The sequence below is a fragment of the Loxodonta africana genome, chromosome 22 (assembly GCF_030014295.1).
Source record: "Loxodonta africana isolate mLoxAfr1 chromosome 22, mLoxAfr1.hap2, whole genome shotgun sequence".
Lineage (NCBI taxonomy): Eukaryota > Metazoa > Chordata > Mammalia > Proboscidea > Elephantidae > Loxodonta > Loxodonta africana.
The window spans coordinates 43231679-43248698 of NC_087363.1; the positions used below are offsets into that span (position 1 = coordinate 43231679).

At 46.1% G+C, this 17020-nt stretch overlaps 1 protein-coding gene across 11 annotated transcripts in view; it reads left to right on the top strand.

Annotated features, from left to right (window-relative positions):
- The window catches only part of SRGAP3 (SLIT-ROBO Rho GTPase activating protein 3), a 335902-nt gene that overhangs the window by 250133 nt on the left and 68749 nt on the right, over positions 1 to 17020 (top strand). For 10 of the 11 annotated variants that reach the window (XR_010319058.1, XR_010319059.1, XM_003409772.4 and 7 more), the window contains 5 exons: positions 3817 to 3945; positions 5368 to 5589; positions 7987 to 8088; positions 11346 to 11543; positions 14674 to 14758. Coding sequence is in view for 9 of the 11 variants with exons in the window: in XM_003409772.4 (XP_003409820.1) it covers positions 3817 to 3945; positions 5368 to 5589; positions 7987 to 8088; positions 11346 to 11543; positions 14674 to 14758 (736 nt within the window). In the remaining 2 variants the exon portion in view is untranslated. The remainder of the gene's footprint in view (positions 1 to 3816; positions 3946 to 5367; positions 5590 to 7986; positions 8089 to 11345; positions 11544 to 14673; positions 14759 to 17020) is intronic. The other variant, XM_064274982.1, reaches the window with a different exon arrangement.

Sequence of the window (17020 nt, forward strand, 5' to 3'; positions counted from 1 at the left end):
CATTATTAGCCATCAGAGAGATTCAAATCAAAGCCACAATGAGACACCATTTCACTCCCACTAGGATGGCTAAGATTAAAAAAAAAAAAAAAAAACCAAAATAACGATGTTTGCAAGGATGTGGGGAAATTGGAACCTTTATCTATTGCTGTTGGGAATGCAAAATGATACAGCCATCGTGAAAAACAGTGTGGCAGTTCCTCAAAAAACTAAAAATAGAACTACCATACAACCCAGCAATTCCATTCCTAGGTATATACCCAGAAGACTTGAAAGCAGAGACTCAAGCAGAGACTTGTACACCATTGCCCTTTGCAGCACTATTCACAATAGCCAAAAGGTGAGAACAACCTAAATGGCCATCAACAGATAAATGGATAAGCAAAATGTGGTACACATATACAATGGAATACTACTCAGCCAGTAGGAGAAATGAAGTCTTGACACATGCTATAGTATGGCTGGAGCTTGAAGTTATGCTGAGTGAAATAAGTCAATCACAAAAGGACAAATATGTTATGACCTCACTCATATAAAAAGACAAGAAAAGGCAAATATATAAAGAACAAGATTTACTAGTGGTTACCAGGGATGGGAAAGAGGCGGAAAGGGGGGGTTAATGGTGATGGAAAAATTGAATTGACTAAGGGTAAGGTTGCATAGTCAATTATTGTAATTGCTGTCAATAAGTTGTATGCCTATAAAAAGTTGAATTGGCAAAAGTTGCATAATAGATATATTTACAACAATGACAAAAAACCCAATACCTCATGGGATTTTTTTTGTTTTGTTTTGGAGGTTTAGGGTCATGGTTTTGTGGGATATCCCAGTTAATTGGTCTCATAACATGTTTAGTGCTTCTGTTCTACCTCTTAGTTTGTTGTGTAGTGCCTGGGGTCTTAAAAGCTTGCAAGTGGCCATCCAAGGTGCAACAATTGGTATCTATTTGCCTGAAGCAACAGAGGAAGAAGGAGAGCCAGGAATAGGAGGAGATGGAATGTGTGGCTAATTACGTTCATGAATAATTGCTTTCTTGCCATGAGACCAGAAGAACTGGATGGGCCCAGCTGCCATTACTGATCATTTTGATTAAAAATTCTATAGATGAATCCTAGTCAAAGGGGGGAAAATGCAGAACAGAGTTTAAAATTCTCATGGACTCCAGATTTCCTGGAGCCATGAAGGTTGAATGAATCCCAGAAACTACTGCCTTGAGATAATCTTTAAACCTTAAACCAGAAATATCCCCTGAAATCTTCTTAAAACCAAACAATAGTTTAGCTTCACTAGTAAAAAATGTCTGCCTTGAGCATTATGCTCTTTAAAGATCTATAGGGGATCAAATTGACAACAGCAACTTGAAAGATTAGATAGGAACCTTGGGGAGCAGTGAATCTGTTAATGGGGGACAAACAACTGAGAAAACGAGGGTGAGAATGAATCGTTGCAGAACTGGAAGAATGTAATCAATGCCACTAAATGGTACATGTAGAAACTGGAATTGGTGTATGTTTTGCTGCGTATATTCTCAACAACAAAATAAATTAAACAAAAAAAGAACCCCATAGGGTATCACCATGAGTTGGAATCAACTAACTGCGGGGCCAACTGGTTTGTAATTGGTCCTTTTGCCCATCAGTGGGACTCATCAGTCTGAAAGGTCATGGGAATAGCTTTCCAACCCACTTACTCTTTACTCCCTCCTGCCCAGGCTGGTCCAGCACAGAAGCAGCCTCCCAGGGGGGCAGTCAGACAGTAGTCCTCCCAGCCAGGATTGGCACCTCCTGCTGCCCCAGCCTGCCTCTGCCCACCACTCACATCCAGACAGCCATCCTGCCTCCTCTCCCTCCCACCACCCTTCAGCCAGCAAAAAGCTGGCAATACCTACCTGTGCAGGGACTGTTCTGAGTCCTGCAGACCAACAAGGCAGGTCAAGTCCCTGACGTCACAAAGCTTCCTTTCTAGTGGGAGACACAGACAATCAACAAGTAAACAAAGAGGTAAAAAACACAATTTCAGGCTGTGAAAAATGCTAATAAAGATGAACAGAGCAGGGTGAGGAGATAGAGAGCTGGGGGAAAGGGGAAAGTGGGGGAGTATTTTAGTCAAAGGCCACTGTGGCCATGTGACCTTGGCCAAGGCCCTGGATGATGCGAAGGAGCAGGGATGTAGGGATTTGGAAGAATATCTGCCAGGTAGAGGGAACAGCAAGTCTGTTGGCCTCAGAGTGGTCATGAGCCTGACCTCCTGTACATCAATAATGAGGCCGGAGCTGGGCGAGCAAGGGCGGATGTGAGGGAGATGGGACTCTGCTCCAGAGGTGGATGACAGTCATGGAGGGCTGTATATGCCAGCACCAGCAGCTGCTGTGGTGCTGGGAAGCCTTGTGGGGTATTAAGCAGTGATCTCTTATTTAAACTCCAAGGCCCACCTGGGCAGTGTGTGCCTCAGGGCCTACTCCAATGGCCCATTTCCATAAATTCTCCAACAACTACAACAGAGTTACACGTTCACTCCTCTCTGTTCCCATACCCTTTGTCCATGACTGTCTTAGTCTCCTAGTGCTGCTGTAACAGAAATACCACAAATGAGTGGCTTTAAAGAACAGAAATTTATTTTCTCATTGTTTTGGAGGCTAGAAGCCTAAATCAGGGTCTCAGCTATGTCGATTCCCTTCTTGTTGATACTCCCAAGAATTCCTTGGTTCCTGGGCTCGTAAACAATCTTCACATGGCATCTGTCTTCCTCGGTATGTGTGCTATGTATGCCCATGTCTCTGTGTCTACGCTGTTCTTTAAATAACTCAGAAGTGATTAGGTTTAGGATCCACCCTACACTAATATGGCCTCAACTGATTGATTATATACATTAGATCGCATTATGGAAGGTGATTAGATTAGATTAGATTAGATTGCACTCATAGGTACAGGGGTTAGAATTCCAACACATATTTTTGGGGGATGCAATTGGATTCAGCAGTGGCCTCGGGGCAGGGAACACAAAAAGATTCCATCTTGCTGTCCAACTCTGACCCACTGGAGGCAGCTGCCAGGGTTGCTGCGTTGATCGGTTTTCGAAGGCCTTGTCTGGGCTCAGAGGGAAGGAATTCTCTAGTTTATTTGTGATGCCTGGGGTGAATGCCAGAGGGGTAATGTGGCCCAAGAGCCAGGAATCTGCCAACCCTATGCTTGTCAAATAGTGTTGTAGTTGTCATTAGCTGCATATGTGCAATATAAGGTGAGTTTTTTGAGTACAAGCAGTCCCCAGGTTACCCTGACTTACGTACAACTCATAGTTATGAACCACCCCCTCTAAAGCCTATTATATTAAAAATCTGAGAAACACACAGCGGTTTATAATAATAGACAGGTGCTATTCTGCAACACGTATAGGCTCACTATGAGTTGGAATCAACAGTAGAGGGTTTTTGTTGTTTTTTTTTTTTGTTAAAACATTATTTTTCTTATTACTGTATTACTATGTTAAAGATGTTTTAATGTATCTGGAAGTGTTTCTTTAACGTGTTTTATGCATACAAAGGTACACTATATACTAAGACAGACATTTGACTGACTGACGCTAGGTATGAACCCTACCTAACTCTTCCGATTTACATACAAATTTGACTAAAAACAGACTTAGGAACAGAACTCGTTCATAATCCAGGGACTGCCTGTACAGGGCCCAAATCCTACCTAGCATTGAAAGGCATTCCAGGGTGTGTGTGGGATTGACTCACAGGCAGCCATCATAAAGGAAGTCACAGATCCCTCCCATCTATGGCTTGGCTCTACATCTGCCCTTTTCTTCTTCCAGAGGCAGGCAAAGTACTCTGAGAACAAGCTGAAATGCACAAAGGCCCGGAATGACTACTTGCTGAATCTGGCAGCCACCAACGCAGCTATAAGCAAATACTACATCCACGACGTTTCTGATCTAATCGATGTGAGCGCCTTGGGGAGTCTGGGACTGAAAGAAGGGTCGGCCTTTGTCCTTAGCTAGCATTCTGGGGTGGCTTTGCTGGAGGGGAATGGCAGTGAGAGTTTGGGGCCTGGGAGATGAGTCTACCTCATGGTTTCTACTCCATGGGTGGGAGGTGGGCCTCTCCATGCCCTGCATACTTGAGTTGGGCATTCATATCTTCAGCATGCGCTTGCCAAGTCCTTCCTTGACTAGATTTGGGGGTACAAGGATGAATCACAGGTGATGACCTAGGGGATTTCCCCTTATGGCAAAGGAGATGTTTATATGTTCATATCCCCTCCACTCCATGTCCAGTCATCTAGCTGCACACACCTACACCCACACCCACACCGACATATATACACGTGAAAGCAATTAGTGAATGAGGCAGAATTATACAGATTGGCTTTACGTGGGGATGTTATCTTGGGAGAAATTGGACAGCTTAACAAGTGGAGATAGGAACGCTGACTCCCAAGTACCGGCTGTGTAGGATGCACTGTAGGGCAGCCAGGCTTAGAGAAAGAACACTGTGAGCAGTGCCATTGGGGGTGGCTTCTGTCTCATCTAGCTTGGAGCCAGGACTATTTCTCGTCTTCCCCTTCCCAGGCAGACAGGAATCTGCCCCAGTAGATGATCATAAAAGGCTTAATACTGGTTGATGGGTCCTTGTCCTCTGACCCTGGTGTATCCAGGATTGGAAGGTCACTGCCTTCCCCATAGCTGCAGAGGGGAGCCCCTTATCACCCTCCCAAGGCTCGGGGAGCTGCCCCACCCCCCTCCTTCCTGCTCTTTGACTTTCCTTTTCAATTTTAAGCCCTTTCATTTATTCATTTGCCAAATATTTATTGATCACCTCCTATGGTCGAGGACTTGAGCTGGGTGCTGGTGGCAGCAGTGGGCCAGGGTCAGCAGATCTTCCCTCACAGAGCTGACACTCTAGGGGATACGTTGATAGGCGAATGCAATGCAGAGTCATAAGTGTCACAGTGAGGGGGTGGAGGTGTACCTGACCTAAACTTTGAGTAGGGAGAACATCAAGGAAGGCTTCCTAGAGGAAGTGACCTCTAAACTGAAACCTGCAGGAAAAGCATTGAGACAGGAGAGAGAGGAGTATTCCAGGCAGAGGCAGCTGCGTGTGTGAAACCTAGGGAGGAGAAAGAACATGGTGGAGTTAGAGGCCAAAAGAAGTTCTACTATTGCCTAAATCTGAATCCCCAACTCCTTATAAGGGCTTTGGTGTGATTTGTGTGGTAGATTCCAGAATGCACCAGGGCTCTGGCTGACAGATCTGGCTGTGGAACGCTAGGTAACCATGACTCGGTAGGATGGAAATGGCAGCGCAAGTGATCACCACCTCTGCGTACAGACTCTAACACTCCCTTCTCTGTGTCTCTCCTTAAGTGCTGTGACTTGGGCTTTCATGCCAGCCTGGCCCGTACCTTTCGGACCTACCTCTCAGCCGAATACAACCTGGAGACCTCACGCCACGAGGGACTGGATGTCATTGAGAATGCTGTGGACAACCTCGACTCCAGAAGTGACAAGCACACAGTCATGGACATGTGCAACCAGGTCTTCTGCCCACCACTCAAGTTCGAGTTCCAGCCCCACATGGGGGATGAGGTAGGTTTCTCCTGGGAGCCCGAGCTACGGCTGCTCCAGTCTGTTCTCCCACGTGATCCTGGAATACAGATGGGAGGAGAACATCAGCCCTGGTTCCAGATACAGGATGTTTACCTGAGGGGCCTGAGGTCAAGTTCATGGTTCATGGGCTTCCCCAGCTGAGGCGTTTACTACTAATCTTGGGCTTACCTAGCTGACTCAAGTCCCCCATCTGCAGAATTGCAGGGCCTTGTTGTTGTTGTTGTTATTAGTTACTATCAAGTCCATGCCAACTCATGGTGACCCCATGTACAACAGAACAAAGCTCTGCTCTGTCATGCACCATCATCATGATACATGGTATGCTTAAGTCCATTGTTGCAGCCACTGTGTATTTTGAGTGCCTTCCAACCTAGGGGGCTCATTTTCCAGCACTGTATCAGACAATATACCACTGGTGTAGTGGATATCTCACTTGAGCTCGTTATCATCATGTCAGACAATATTCTGTTGTGATCCATAGAGTTTTCATTGGTGTATTTTCAGATGTAGGTCACCAGGCCTTTCTTCCTCATCTGTCTTAGTCTGGAAGGTCTGCTGAAACCTGTCCACTATGGGTGAACCTGCTGGTATTTGATATACTGGTGGCATAGCTTCCAGTGGCATAGCAACACACAAGCCACCACAGCATGACAAATTGAGAGACAGGTGGTGGTGCAGGGCCTCAGTTTCCCTTAAAAATCCTCCCAGTATTGTCTAGGAGACCCCAGAGAGTCCCACATCCACTCACAACAGTCACCTCAAGTTCTTCCCTCTGATGCCCGTGGACCACGTGAAGGCAGGGCCTCAAGCAGCTTCACACAGCCACTCTGGCTGGTGGCCTTCACTAGGGCACTGCCTGTCCTCCCACACTGGGAACGCTGGTCATACCAAGAGACCCAGTATCCTTCAGTATTTGCTGTGCTGCCCACATCCTGCTGTATTGTGGAAAAATAATGGGGAGAGGACACTTTGCCACTAGCCCCAAAGAAGCACTACCAAGTTTCACAAAATCCTTTATGCAAATAGCTCCTTGAGTTTTTCTGTGCCATTCCTCCCTGTCTAGGGCTCAGGCCCTGGTCCCTGGAACCAGATGGTAGGATCAGATCCCACATCTGTCTCCCGATCTCTGCCATCACTGCACAGAACTCCTGCCTATTGGCCCTGTTTTCCTCCACTTAAAAATATCCTATCCGTACACATGGGAACCGGAGAGACCCAGACTAAGAGTATATTGGACCAAGTCTGCCTCTGAATCCCAGTAGGAGTTCTGCTGGGTCACCCACTACAGCAGTGTGGTAGGGAGGGACAAGGAGGCCTTTAGGAGATGGCATTTCCTGTGTCCTTCAGATGGCTCTGCTCACTTTCTTCATTTGCGAAATAGAGGCCTTCTACAGGGCTTCAACACTGCTCCTGATCCATCCACTTTGTCCTTATGGCCAGCCCTTCCAGATCATCACCTAGACCTGAAAATCCTGTTCTCATGGTTACACGGGTGACTGCCAAGTTTGCGTTGCCTAAGCCAATTGCTGTCAAATCAGTCCCAACTCGTGGCAACCACATGTGTGTTCGAGTAGAACTGTGCTCCATAAGGTTTTTCAGAAGTAGGCTGCCAGGCCCTTCTTCCACGGCACCTGTAGGTGGACTCAAACCTTCAACATTTTGGTTAGGAGCTGAGCACTTTAAACATTTGCACCACCCAGGGTTGCCTAGTTAGTGGTAAATAACTGGCATCAATGACAGAACCCCACTGTCCCTGAGGATCTCAGCTGTGTTTTGGGAGGGATGCAGCACTGAGGCAAGGCAGGCAGGCCCAGCCTGCAGGTAGCAATATAGTCCTGGATGGAATAGGTATAGAAGTTGGGGAACAGTATTTCTCTTGGTTCTTCTCCTCCTCCATCCCTCCCCCAATCGACCAAATGGGGAAAAAGAGTTAAGAGAGTGCACCTCCCTGACCATTGACTGAAGTGTCCTCCTGCTGGGAATGGGAGTTCTCTGCTGAGTGTTTCCCATCCACCATCCTTTCCATTGGCTTCTCTCAGGCAGTTGCTTTCTTACTACCACTTCCTGCCTCGAAATGCACTAATTGGTCTCACTAAATGAGATTATGTTCAAGTTCCTAGGAAACCCTCAAGCCCTGCACCAATGCAGAAGATCATGATTGAGAGGCCACCATTGTACTGGCAAGAGGGAGGACTTAAGAGTAGAAAGACCCTGCTTTGCCACGTACTAGCTATGTAAACTGGGTGGGTCACTTAACCTTTCCAGGCCTCAGTTTCCGCGTCTGTAGATAGAGATACGAATGCTAGCACCTGTCCTAGCTCCCCACAGGTGACAAGGGCACTGGGCAACTGCAGGTGGTGGCTGTTGTTTCTGCAGGTGTGCCAGGTCAGCGCTCAGCAGCCCGTCCAGACGGAATTGCTCATGCGATACCACCAGCTGCAGTCCAGACTGGCCACTCTCAAAATAGAGAATGAGGAGGTGAGTGAGCCCTTCGCTCCTGTGGTGGATTTCCTTACAGAAGCCTGGAGTGTCTTGGGAGTCCACTCTGGCCATGGAATGTGTAAGAAATTATGGTTCATCCACAAGTTAGAATATTACACTACCTTGAAAACCACATGTACCAACAATGTCTAAAGGCTGGGTGAATGCTCACAAAATGTTAAATTAAGAAAAAAACAGGAGGTAGAGCTTTGTTCGGTATGATTGTAACTAGATAAAGTGTGTGTGCTCATATGCATAGAAAAAAGACTGGAAAGAATACTTTAAAATGTTAATGGTGGTTATCTCTGGGGTGTGAGATAATAGGTGGCTTCTGCTTTCTTCTTTGTGCTTTTCTCTGTTTTCTACAATAAGTTTATATTATTTCTATCACCAGGAATAATTGGAGATGTCTTACATTATACAATGAAATCAACAACTCAGGGCAAATTAATGTGCTGTGGATTTTGAGCTCCAGGGAATCAGTCTTCCCATGCTCACACACATCTCCTGTAGCTGGTGACACAGGACTACCACTGTTGTTGTTGTTAGCTGCCATCAGATCAGCCCCTGGTTCACGGTGACCCCATGCACGGTGGAATGACGTATTGCCTGGTCCTGAGCCATCTTCATGATAGGTTGCAGATGGAATTACTGTGATCCATGGGGTTTTCACTGACTGGTTTGAAGAAGTAGATTGCCAGGCCTTTCACACAAATGGAAATACCAGGTGTGGTGGTTCCATTCTGACCTGGACCTATGAGGCCAGATGGGAAACATCAAATTCCAGCCTCTAGGGAGGGTGTCAACCAATTGGAGCCTCTGGAGAAAGACACCAGGGTGTGGGGACATCACCCGAGGATTGATTGAAAGTCCTGGACAGGTTTATCCCCGAGAAATGCAGTCATGGATGAAGGTAGGGCGTCATAGTCCCTGTCTTCAAACTAAAGAGGGCTGTCCCAAGTCAAAGAGAGCAGGTTTGCTTTGTGTCTCCACCAAGGACAGACCTAGGATGAATGTGAGACAGATTTTAGCTCAGGATGATAACGAATCAAAGCATTCTCTTGGGAGAGGTTATATAGAGACAAATTATATATTTGTTTTCAAACTCGAGAACAGAGAGGAGGTGAGCTGAGAATTTTCTTTGTTTTTATCCTACATCTTCCCTGTCTTAGTTACCTAGTGCTGCCGTAACAAAAAATACCACAAGTGGGTGGATTTAAAGAACAGACATTCATCATCTCACGGTTATGGAGGCTAGAAGTCTGAATTCAGGGGCGAGGGCCTTCTTTGTCTATTTCAGCTTCTCGTAGCCAGCAATCTTTGGCATTCCTGGGCTGCAGATACCTCTGCCATATGTCTTCATATGACATTTCCCCCCATGTGTCTCTGTGTCTATTCAGCTTCTTTTGTGACTCAGAAGTGATTAGGCTTAGGACCCACGTAAACCTAATGAGGTCATACCCTCGTATACACTGGTATGGATGGCTGCGTTGACATCACAAAAGAAAAACCACTGTTTCCAGACAGGGTCATATTTACAGGTATGCTAAGGTTAGGTAAGATGTCAATGTATATTTGGGGGAGGGGGGCACAATTCAATCCATAACATTCCCCCAAGGAATTTTAAGTTGTTTACATGGAAGAGGAAAAGGACATGGATAATAATGCCGATGGAATTTCAATTGGAGTTCAGGCCGTGGAAAGGAGGATGAAGCAAATGCTTCTCTGTATGGGCTGTTAATGGCCATGAATGTGCTTAATTTTAAACTGAGTCTTCTGTCAAGCTATGCAAGAAAGGAGAATTCATTCATTCATTTCATCATTCAACAAATATTTAATAGTTATTCAAGTATTTATTAAGCATGTACTGTGTGCTAAGCTTCGTTCTAGATAAAAAGAGAGTGAATAAGAGTTTTATACTCTAGTGAGAAAAGATAAGTAATAACTAAAACACAAAAATGAGATGACAAATGGATGAATAAGAAAAATATTAGACAGTGAGAGCCACTGCATTAGTGCATTAGTTTCCTAGGACTGCCATAATGAAGTACCACAACTGAGTGGCTTATACGAACAGAAATTCATTGTCTTGTAGTTCTGAAGGCCAGAAGTCCCACATCAGGGTGTCGGCCATGTTGATTCCTTCTGAGGGTAAATGTGCTCCATGCGTCTCTCCTACCTTCTGGTGATGGCCAGAGATCTTAGCATTCCTTGGCTTGTAGATGCATCACTCCAGATTTCTGCCTTCGCGTCGCCACCTTCCCTTTATGTCTCTTTGTGTGTTTCTTCTCTTTTTTTAAGGACATCATTCATATTTCGTTAGGACCCACCGTACTCCAGTCTGACCTCATGTTAACCTGACTGATAATATCTCCAAAGACATTATTTCCAAATAAGGTCGTATTTACATGTACAGGGGGTTAGAATGTCAACATACTTTTGGGGAGACACAAAACCCCTGTGGTGTTTTCTTTATGGGAGCAGATCACTGGGGCTTTCTCCCTCGGAGCCACTAGGTGGGTTCGAACCACCAACCTTTTGGTTAGCAGCCAAGCGCTTAACCATTGCGCCATCAGCGCTCCTTCCATGAAAGCGTAGGGTCTGCCGTTTGGAGACAATTCAGCAAAGGGATGTTGTGAGGTCAGGGCATGTGTAGCAAGTTGTTGTATTTAATGTCTTATGTTTGAGATCCCCCAGTGGTGTAAGTAGATTCCAGGAGAGTTGTTGAAGTGCTGGAGGACTGACCCAATGGGGTAAGCCGCAGCATCTGTCTTCCTCAAGTGTTTCTTTTCTCAGCGAGGCTTTTGATAGGAGTCCGGGAGCAGGTAGCTGGAGAGTTTGTTCACACTTTTCTCTCCTCCCTTCCTCTGGATGAAGAAAAGCAAGAGTATTTCTAGTGTTGTCCCTATTGGAGGAGGTATATGGGGGCCACGTAATCGAGGTAATAAGAAACTGGCCTATAAATCTGGATTCCTTGTTCATAGCGACATTTTCCAAGGTTCTCTCTGGCAGAAGCAATACAATAAAATGACTTTTGGTTGGAAAACCTGGCTCCTCACTCTAACCAGTTGAGTAATCTTGGGCCGTGACTAATTTGCCTTACTATTCACATCAATATAAAGGGAATAATAATCTGCATATCTCCTAGGGACTTTATGGGGAAGAAATAAAGTAACAGTTGGGAAAAAGACTTTGAAATGTGAAAGGCATTATGAGGATAAAGGATTTTTGTTGATATTACTGTATTTCCCCAGGTTAGAAAAACCCTGGATGCTACTATGCAGACCCTACAGGATATGCTCACAGTGGAGGATTTTGATGTCTCTGATGCCTTCCAACACAGTCGATCTACAGAGTCCGTAAAGTCTGCTGCCTCTGAGACCTACATGAGCAAGATCAACATTGCCAAAAGGAGAGCCAACCAACAAGAGACAGAGATGTTTTATTTTACAGTAAGTAGGGTCCTAGACCCAGAACCCACTGTCTGCTGAACCACTGGCAGTGACTTTTGGAGAGAAATCGAAACCAATGGGAGCCAATGAAAGAACGTGGGTCAATTAGACCTAAGACTTTTCTAATATGCTTTTACAATGAAATTGCCCGGCTCGGTTCTCGGAAATGCAAAAAGTGAATTATCAACAGAAGCATTGGCATTGAGCTCGGGTTGATGGTTTTTGCAACTTCCCTGCTCTAGAAAGAGCCAGAGAGAAAGTTGTATTCAGTAGGATGAGGAGAAAATGGCTAAGGGAGCCAGGCGCAATCCCCAAGGAACAACCCTAAAGTTATGTGTATGGACTGTCATGCTGAATTGTCTTCAATTTGGGTGTGGGCTTTGAAAACAATACCCTCCCTAGTCCAAGCAAATTGCTCAGGAGTTGCCAACCCTTCATGTAAGGTCCCAGATTACTTACATCCTATTTTGTCACGAGTAGGGAGGGGCAAAGAAAAAGGGAATTGGGGCTTTAATTCAGCATATGTTTACTGAGCATAGAATTTTAGAGTTGTAAGGTACCTTAAAACACTTCAGTCCAAACCTTCCATCTGATGCTTGATTCTGTTCAACTATATCCCTGCCAAATGGTCATACAGACTCTACTTGGATGCCCTCAGGACTGAAAGCTCCCTCTTCCCAAAGCAGCCCTTTTGTTTGGATTGTAGCTGGCTTTGAATATTATACCCTGTAAAAATAGCAAGACAGGGGCATCTGACCTCCTCTGACATTACAAGGGGGAAAGAGAATCAAGATCAACAGCCCGGGGCTGATTCCTATGAGGCAGAGGTAAGACATACCTCTACCCTCCAACCTTTTTACCAATTCTGACAGCAGCTGTCTCTCTCATGGCACTCTCTACTTCTCTGTTAGGTTCGATAATTCATTGCAATGGCCACACAGAACTCACAGACAATACTCCCAATTATAGGGTTTATTACGGAAGTAATAGGTTACAATTCAGGATAAGGAAGGATTCAGGATACAGTTCTTTGGTCAGGACAGCTTCTCAGCCATGCCCAAGTAGGCTTCTCTTCTGGCCCTTGACCTCTCAGCCCTCAGCCCCTTGGCCCAGCCTGGCCTCTGCCCTGCTAGGGCAAGTGTTACAAAGCTCTTTAGCTCCACCGATAAGTACCCAGAGGTATCCTACTCTGCCAGTAAAACTTGGCCTAAAGGCTCTTAGCTCTCTAGCTTCATGGATCAGCAAGCCTAGCTCTGCTGACAAGTGCCTGGAGGCACCTTACTCCACCACCAAGTCTCCTGCCTGAAGGTGCTCAGCTTTCTTACCCTGCGGGCTGCGAAGCCCACCATACCATCCCCTACCAGTGCCTCCTGGTTCTGTTTCTGCCAGTTCTATGCTGCGCTTGCCAGCACTTCTCACTGTCTTATGCCATCTCCGGTGTTATGGCTCATTGTCTCTTGGGTCTAGGAGGCTCTCAGCACAGGGAACCAAGGTCTAAAGGATGTGCTCCACTCCCGGCTCTTCTATCTTGCTTGTAGTGAGGTCCTACTTTCTGCCTCTGGGAGGGCTCGTTTTAAGTCTGGAGGGATGGCAAAACTGACCAATCCCCTAATTAGGGTTCCATACACCTTATTTGCATGGTCCTACCATGCATCTTATTTGCTTTCTTAGCTAGCTGTCCAATCACCTTGGTGGGTCACAAGCTCCTTATTTATGTAGTTCCACCCAGTCATTTGGTGGGAGTTACAAGACCATGGCTAGGAAGGCCGTATAAAAGTGATCCATCGCACTGCATAACCTTTTGCGTCATCTTTGTTGTCTTCAAAAATCTGCCTCAGTAAGGTTTCCGGTCAGTGATCTCGATTCTATTCTCTAGGGCTACCCAGAGCGAGGCTAATTCTGCATGACAGTCCCTCCCAGGGTTGCAGGCAGCTGGGTTTTCATTTCTCCAGGCTAAACATACCCAGTTCTTTCAATTCTGCCTCATAAGCCTTAGTTTTGAGTGGCCTCAGTATCCTAGTTACTGTCTCCTTAACATGTTCAATTTGTGGCTATCTCTGTAAAAGTGAGACTCCCAACAGTGATCTGGCCAGCAATGAATAGAGCAAAACTTTCACTGCTTCCTTACGAGGTACTGTACCCCCATTCATGCATCCTAAAATCATGGTCTTTTTTTTTCCTTAGTTATTTCAAAGCTAATTTAATATCAGTAAAATCTTTGCTGCCTGCATACTATCATTAAACCAGGCCTCCTTCCTCCTGAAGGATGTGTAGGTGATTTCTTGGAGAGGTCTTACCTCTATCACCAATTAGATTTCCTCTTGATGGACTCATTTTGTGGTCCCAGGCTGTCAAGATCTTGATCCAGGTGTTCAACATATATGCTGCCTCTTCAAACCTTGTGTCATCTGCAGATTTATTGTTCATGGCATCTACACCTTAAAGTTTGTCCCAAAAAGCCAACTAATAAGATATGCCAGGGCCAAAGCCAAAGACAGAGTTGTTTAAAACATGCAGCTTGGTTGGTATTGATCTACTGATTAACACCTTTTGATTGTGGTCATCTAACCAGCCCACCATGGACTTACCTAGGGACCTAGGGCAAGTCGCTTCCCTGTGCCAAGCCTCGCCAGTCTCCTCTGTAAAAAGAGCAAATCATCACACCCCATGCAGTTTGGGTGATTTCAACGGGAAAGTCTCTCAGGGGCCTGCAAAGCCCTTCCGCCTTCATCTTGAAACCAGATAAAAGAAAGATTTGTTCCGAGGCTCCTTTCTGGCAGACCTGATAAAGCTCTCTGGCCTCAGCCCCATGGCCCCGGGATGGTTCCCATCTTTATCACTCTCCTCTCAGAAGAACAGTGGGCTTTGACGACTAAGGAAGCCCTTTGCTTTGTGTTTCTGCAGGCCTCACCTGACAAAAGCGGCTTTTACCACTCTCCTTCTCCCCAAGATTTCTTTGTGTTCTTAAACCCTGACCTGAAGTGTCTGGAACCCACAAAGGGCCAGACAACGGTTTGGCCAAGTCTGGGATTTGGACAGAGAGGAGGAGGGCCCTGTGGGTCCATGACCCCTGACTTCCCCGTTACCTGGCCCCATGATCTGTACCTTCCTTGTGCCTTGTGTCTTACAGAAGTTTAAAGAATATGTGAACGGCAGTAACCTCATCACCAAGCTGCAGGCCAAGCATGACCTACTCAAGCAGACCCTGGGAGAAGGTGAGTCTGGACGGAGGCCGTTGAGGAGAGGCTGTGGCTTTCATTGGGTTTGTGACAGCCCCTCTAGCTGTTCGGCCCTTGGCAGGATGGGGTCCCACACTGGACCCACTTACCAGGATTGAGCAAACTGGGGAAGTAGGCCCTGATACGTATGCTGAAAAGGGTCCAGTCTGGCTGCAGAAAATATGGGACAGCCACAGCCTTCGTTTAGGTTGTAGGGGAGGGTCCAAGGCAAAGTGGCAGAGAGAAAGGTTCCTGATAGGTGGGGGCTGGGATTTGGGACACATGGGCGATTTTCTCCTCAGGAATATTGCTGGAGTGCCTAGCCAGGATTCTAGATCCAGAGAAGGAAAATCACAGTGTAAGGCAGGGTCTTGTCATTGAAGGACTTGGTAAATGGGCTTAAAAGCACCGAAAGGCATCCAGCTACAGTTGGAATAAAATCCACCTCACGGCACACGAGGCCTCAGATCATCTGACCTCTGGCTGCTCCTCCTCGATCCACTCTCCCGCCCTCACCACGCCCCAGCCACACTAAGCTCCTTGCTGTCCTTCAAAACCTGCTAAGCTTATTCCTGCTTCAGGGCTTTTACACTTGCTGTTCCCTCTACCTGGAATATTCTTCCCCCAGATCTTAACTTGCCGTTCTCAGCACAGATGTCACTTCCTCAGAGGGAACCACCCTGCCACTCAATCACAAGAAGTCACTACCTCTGTCCCAGCACTCTCCAATGTTCTTCATCTCTCTTACTATGGGAAATCACCTTATTTATTATTTGTTCACTTACCTATTGTCTTTGGCCCCCAACAATATCACCTCTTCAATTAGAGTAGGGACTTCCTTGCTTATTTTGCTCCCCACTTTATCTGCAGTGCCTGGAATGATGCCTAGCTCACAGTAGGCACTTAATTAACACTTGCTGAATGAACACTGATGGAACAGTTTCCAGGACATGAACTTAGACACAGGGCTGAAGGCAAGGGCTGGTCTGTTCCAGACCTGGTGGCCCCGGAACCTGATGTGAGGCTCAGCTGTGAACACAGGAGCTCAGCTAGGCCTGACCTAGGGTTTCTGGAGCTTCTGGGCCCCACTTGGAGCACTGTTAGCCCCATATCCAGCTATAGTCTTGTGTTCTATGGGGAGAGGGCTGTTTACTGAAAGAGGTGCTCCACCAAAAAGAAAGAAAACATTGGGTCCAAGACATAGGGGGCCAGCATGAGAGATGAAGGGAATATCCAGGGTGATGGTGCCAGTAGATCCAAGGACGACAGTTTGAAGCAGGCCTGAAGATAGCCAGCAGTTTCTTGGGGAAGGAGGAGGATGACAGGAAGGGAGCTGTACTGGGTTGTGGGGGATTTGTTAGCTGTTGGGTTTCAGCTGTGTAGATATGTCCTTGTTCTTTCTCTGGACCACTCTCTTCTCCCAGCTGGTATACATTCTGGTGGCTGTGCTCTGGCTGTGTGAGTTGTCCCTGATATCTGTGGATGCATGGTGTTTGTCAGCTCCACGCTCTAGAGGATATGGTGAGAAATTAAACCCTTTCCCACTTCCTGAGGAGCTTATACTCTAGCTGGGAAACAACTCATGATGAATTCATAAAAAGTTAAATAGCAATAGCGTTGTCACATGGCAATACAGGATGGATTGCCAGGTCAAACATATAGACTCTGAGGGCTGTGGTCAGAGGAGGAGGGATCGCCATAGGACCCTGGTAAAAGCCAGAAAGGCTTCCAGGAAGAATAATAACCAGGGCTTTAAAAATAGCATCATTGGAATTTTGTTTTTTATCAACTTTGTTGATGTATGATTTATCTGTAGAAATCAGTGATTTTTGACAAATGTATATACCCTTGTATGACCACCACCCAAATTAGGATATAGAACATTTCCATCACTGCTAAAAGTTCCCTTGTGCTTTTTTGCAATCCTCCCATCCTCTATCCCAAGCAACCACTAATCTGGTATCTATCACCGTACATTAGTTTAAGAGTTAAGCGCTTGACTACTAACCAAAAGGTTGGTGATGCAAACTCACCCAGAGATGCCTCAGAGGAAAGGCCTGGCAATCTACTTTTGAAAGATCACAGCCTTGGAAAACCTACTGAGCACAGTTCTACTCTGACACACATGGTGTCACCATGAGTCGGAGTCGACTCAACAGTGACTGGTGAGATTAGTTTTGTTAGGGAGAGCTGGGGAACTCTTTGGGATGATGGAAATATCCTGTATCCTGATTTGGGTGATGGTTATGCATGGGTGTA